The sequence below is a fragment of the Cariama cristata genome, unplaced genomic scaffold (assembly GCF_000690535.1).
Source record: "Cariama cristata isolate BGI_N322 unplaced genomic scaffold, ASM69053v1 scaffold19896, whole genome shotgun sequence".
Classification (NCBI taxonomy): Eukaryota; Metazoa; Chordata; class Aves; order Cariamiformes; family Cariamidae; genus Cariama; species Cariama cristata.
This window is the reverse complement of record NW_009620620.1, coordinates 31,136-36,095: the sequence shown is the minus strand read 5'-3', so window position 1 is coordinate 36,095 and position 4,960 is coordinate 31,136. Positions and strand designations below refer to the sequence as shown.

The 4,960-nt window shown below is 41.3% G+C and overlaps 1 protein-coding gene across 1 annotated transcript in view; it reads right to left on the bottom strand.

Moving 5' to 3' along the window:
• Positions 1-3,568: 3,568 nt before the first annotated feature.
• STX17 (syntaxin 17) overlaps positions 3,569-4,960 on the bottom strand; it is a 26,538-nt gene continuing 25,146 nt past the window's right edge. Inside the window, exons 6-7 of the mRNA XM_009701679.1 lie at positions 4,536-4,622; positions 3,569-3,808 (exon numbers count right to left, since the gene is read on the bottom strand). Of these exons, the coding sequence (XP_009699981.1) occupies positions 3,569-3,808; positions 4,536-4,622 (327 nt within the window). The remainder of the gene's footprint in view (positions 3,809-4,535; positions 4,623-4,960) is intronic.

The following is a 4,960-nucleotide window of genomic DNA, read 5'->3' as shown; positions in this document are numbered from 1 at the left end:
TGCTGAACCAAGCCCTTGCAGCAACAGGCACATGAGCTTTCTAGGAGACGATTCTGAGGAGAGAGTTGCTAGGACCAACTAACGCTAAGCTACAGCTGAGCAGATGCAGAATTGGTAGCGCTGAGAGTACTGCAAGATTTTGTTGACAGGTGTACTTTTTTGTTGGTTTTGTGAATCTGCATTTTGGAATGCACATGAAGTGCTGGAAAGCCAGGTCGTCTCCTGTCCCATTCTCCATCTCATGCCAAATGAAGCATTTTTGGCAGCTGAGTCATACCACCTTCCAGTTGGAATCTAAAGCTGTGAGCAGGGTATGGTTTTAAGGCTGCCATTTGGTATCTACAGGTGGTGCTACAGAACTTCTGAGTTGTTCAGGCACCTGCATGGTGCCTACAAGTATTCATCTTACTCCTGAGGTTCCTATTTTTCCTTGGGATTCTTATTTATAAATGCCGTTTGGTGGAAGACATCTAAACTTCTCTTTCTGGAGTGAAATGCTACCTCATCATACACCCAACAGTCCAGTGGCTGGTGCTTTCAGCTAGAAAGTGAGAGAGATGAAACCCCCTCCACCATTCCTTAATCCAAGTTTGCTTTTCTGAGTAAGGACTCATTCCCAGAGCTTTGGCATCCCAGCACGAGGTAGACAATCAGATGTAACAGTTTTACGACAGTTACGCGCTCAAGTCATTGCATTGTGTATTCATTGGAGTTGGACCCGATTCTCCTGGGTTCTTGATGACCACTGACCTGGCTGTGCCAACTTGCAAGTGATGTTTCTATTTGTGAGCGGAGGGGTGAACGGCTGAAGTCTGGGAGTGCTTGCCTAACGTGATGTTGAGTATCACTTGAGCTTTTAAGTATCTGACAATACAGAGAATTTGCTCAGAGAGAGCAAGTGCTGGACAAAATGCAAGATGTGTTTCAAATTGAGGCCTTCAGCTCTACCTACGTTGATGGTTTTAACCATGTGGTGCTCAGCTAACCCCTCCCTTCAACACTGCTTGAGGCTTTCATGGGAAGTTGTCAAAAATATTAGTGTTATCCCCATATGGAACAAAACCATTCGAAATTCTCTTTTTAATTCAACTTAAGGAGTCCATTTCTGAGCTAGTCTATGTGTACAAGTTACTGGATGCATGCAATGTAGGAATTAGTGTTTAGGAATTAGTGTTAATTTCAGTCAAAGTAAATAATAGCTGAAGCCTGTGTTTGGTAACTCAATACAGGATTCTTATATCTTGGTAATGCAATTATTTTAATAATGTAAAATTTGTACGGGATTAATCTTTTAGATGCTGAAAGGAGATCAACGCCAACGTTCCCAGTAAATGCTACAACCAGTCTCATAGGCAAAAACTTTTATTTGGTTTGAAAGAATTATTTATACCTTACATTTCTTCTGACTAACATGCCTAGCAATGTAAATGCTAGTTTGGTTACTCAGATGCCCACGTTTCTTCACATATGTAAATAACCCACCTATTTAAAAAAAAAAAATCATAGCTTAAATAATAATCTCCCAAGTCTAGTGTGTATAGTGTTTTAAAATTGCTTCCTTAAAGACGCAAGGAGGAAGAAGAGTTTTTTGTGCTAGAGGTTTCATAAAATGAGTGCACACCAAGCTGAATTTGTATAAGCTGTGGCAAGAATTCAGTTTTATGAATTTAGATTGTCCTGGCATTAGTCCAGCTTGGGGGGGAGAGGGTGGAGTCAGCGCTCTCTCTGATGTGGTTGCTGTCATTTAAATGCACAAGGTTTCGAAGCATACAGTAGGGAAGCAGACATAGCTTTTTAAAATCATACAAAGAATCAACCACAGTTTCTAACTAAGAACACTTTTTTTCTTAGTTTCTTCCTTTAAATGTAGAAATTGTGTATCAAAGGAATGAATAGCCTTAATATGAAGCTGTTTATAAGCTCATTAAATGTGTTTACATCCAACATAGACGCATTTAAAGAAAAGCGCTTTTGGCCTGACAGGAGCAAATGAGCTGAATTATTTCGCTCATGTTTTCCACTCCAGCTGATTTTACAGATGTAGGCACTGTGGCTTTAACACATGCGGTTTTGACAATGTTTGCAATTACTTGTGAAAACTATTCTTGCACGTTGCTTCCCTGAGCCTCAGACCTACTTAAAATAGACACGATGTTCTGACTGAGAGCAATTTCAATCACATTTTAAAAGTAATAAGGAAGAACTGTTCAGAGAAAGATATTTGTGCTGTAACTAACACTTGCTTACAGTGTCTCTAGGCACAAAAACCTATCATCTGTCATTAGTAGACAGTTATTTCCGATGATGATATCAAAGTATTGGTTACAAAAAGGGAGCTCTTTCTATAGTATGCTTCCTTATACAGCGTTCCCTGCTAGGGAGCCTTATCGCGAAACACTGACTTCAGTGTTTGCCTAATAAAACTGGACTCAAGCAGAGCTCAGGATGAACTGAAGAATCTAAAAACTTTAAAACGCAGCTTCCCAACCTCAATTCCCGTTCTCCCAAGCAGTAGCAGCAATAGTGTGGGAACTGTCCGGGGAGGATGGAGGTAGGACCATGTGCTGAACAGTAGATTACGTGACACCAGTACAATTATGTGACAATAAAAACACATTAACACTTCTGTATTTAACAATGGAAGTTTCAGAAGCGAAAGGCTTCTTAAGCAGCAAAATCAGGATGGTAAGAGTAACAACTAGCAGTAAACGCTGCTTAAGTAAGCTGCGGCTTCAAGCTCAAAATGCCAAGAGCGTGACTTCATTCTGTATGGGCTTCTCGGGACAAGCCAAGGAGTTGAACAGCCATGGAAAATTCTTCTTCGGTAGCAGTCCTGCAGGGTTGCTGCTTAGACTGTTTAATTCTTAACTACACTTTGCACAAGATGAGGAGTTTACAAATTTAAAAAAAAAAAAAAGTACTTGAAAAAGGGGAAAAGCTGCTCATGATGCTGATCTGATGTGGCTGATGGAGGCAGATGTGGGATACACATAAGGGTTTTTTCCGCATTGCTCGTGCAACATTTTCACCTTCTCTTACAGCAGCTAACGCTTCCCTGTGTGTTGCTGAACGGGCGTAGTCAAGTCGTACCCTGGGTGTATGGGTATACACAGGAGGAGTTGGGGAATCCAGATAAATGCAAGTAAATTTAAAGTACTATGACCATGAAAGACAGAGCTTATTTCCTTTTCTTTGCAGCACTACAATAAAAGCTCTGGCTTCTGGGTGGCATTCATGGGAAAGCACTAGGGTTTTCCAAATCTCTCTCTGTATTGTCTGCAAGACACTTTGTGCAAATTTGGCATGAAGCACCGGTCACCCATCATTACAGCCGTGCATGTAGCTCACCTAAGAGTTTTCTAATTAAAAGTTATCCATATAATTTTGAAAGGACTGACGTCACCACATCTGAAAAGAGAAATTCTGACGTTACTGCTTCACCCCTCCCGAGTAACAGTCCTGTTGTCAAAATTCACACAACTCAGCCTTGTATTTGAAGCATAAGGCTGCAAGTCTTTCATTAGCGTGGCTACTTCACTTTTGTTCCTAGTTGTAATGAAACTATACTTCAGCTGGATTTTTTGGCACTTTGGCGAGAAAGCTCTGGGCAGCTGGAAGAGACTTGCTCAATCCTTTTTTGTTTTCTTCTTTGTATCAATTTTCCACCTGTGAAACCCAAAATCCCACCACCAACTGCAGCTGCAATTCCTGCCACTTTGAAGCCTGCAAGGAGACCAATAGGACCCCCCACCACTCCACCAATGACTGCACCTGCCACGGGCAGAGCTGCCAGCTTGTATTTTGCAGCCTGTAAAGGGGGGGGGGGAGAAAAAAAAAAAAAGAAGAGTTAGAATACTTGCCTGTGGTGATGTGCATTTTCCCCTCGCTGCTCTCGGCAATGACTTGAATGCTCAGTGATAAATCAACTTTACAAATCGGTATTTAAGAAAAAGATGATCTACTAGCCCAGATGTATGACGGAATATACTAAAAACGAATCACGACTGAGCTATCTCATGTCTCCAGTTGTGAACCAGGTCCTTTTTACGTGGTTCTGGCTGATTACGTATGCTATTTATTACCTGGTCTCCATCATTAAATCAAGTAAGAAACTGAGAAAATGCTCAGACTTTTCAGTAACATGCCTAAGTCTAGGTTTGTGCCTTATTAGCAACTATCACTGACGTCTCCATAGAATGGGATTGAAATTGCATGTTATCATCCGCCTGCTTATTTGATTCGTGTAAGCCAATCGCTGAATGCGCTTGTCTTTGCAGGTAAACCAAAGCAGCATCAGAACAGCATTTTTAAAAAAGCCCCAAAAAATAAAATTTTATTTCCTAGTAGCCTGGATGTGATAGAAAATTACAAGAGAGATTGATTTTTTTTTCCCCCTGCTACCTGTGGGTCATTTCTTCCTTATTTCCTTAATTGCTGGCTCCCTCAGCATTAAAGACGGCAGATCAATCGGGTTAATCCAGAGGATTGCTGGGAGGCAGAGCACCATTGATTCACCAGCGGGAGCAGATCCCTACCTTCCCCAAGTTTTTGGTTCCCTCTTCAACGTTCACAGCAGCACTGTTGACATGGGCTTCAATCCTGTCAATCTTCTCCTGCTGAGACTAGATGCAAAGGAATTATGAGTGAGGTGACCTGCTGGGAAGCAGCAGTGAGCCAATACACACCATTTTAATGCCTGTAATCAGAGCCCCGCAGCCGCTTTCATCTGCCACACACTGCAGCCCTGCCGCCTTAATGGTGGTTCATTAATAGCATCTGCTAAACTGTGCTGAAACTACAAACCTAATGGTTAAAGAGGTTTTTTTTTTAAGTAAGTAATAATATGGTGTAGGTATTATATGATGTGTTGCTGCAGTTTTAGAGAAAACAAGCCAAAACATATGATTTCAAAATCTTTTCTGTGAATAGACGAACTTATATTCCAAAGAGAAAAAGAATC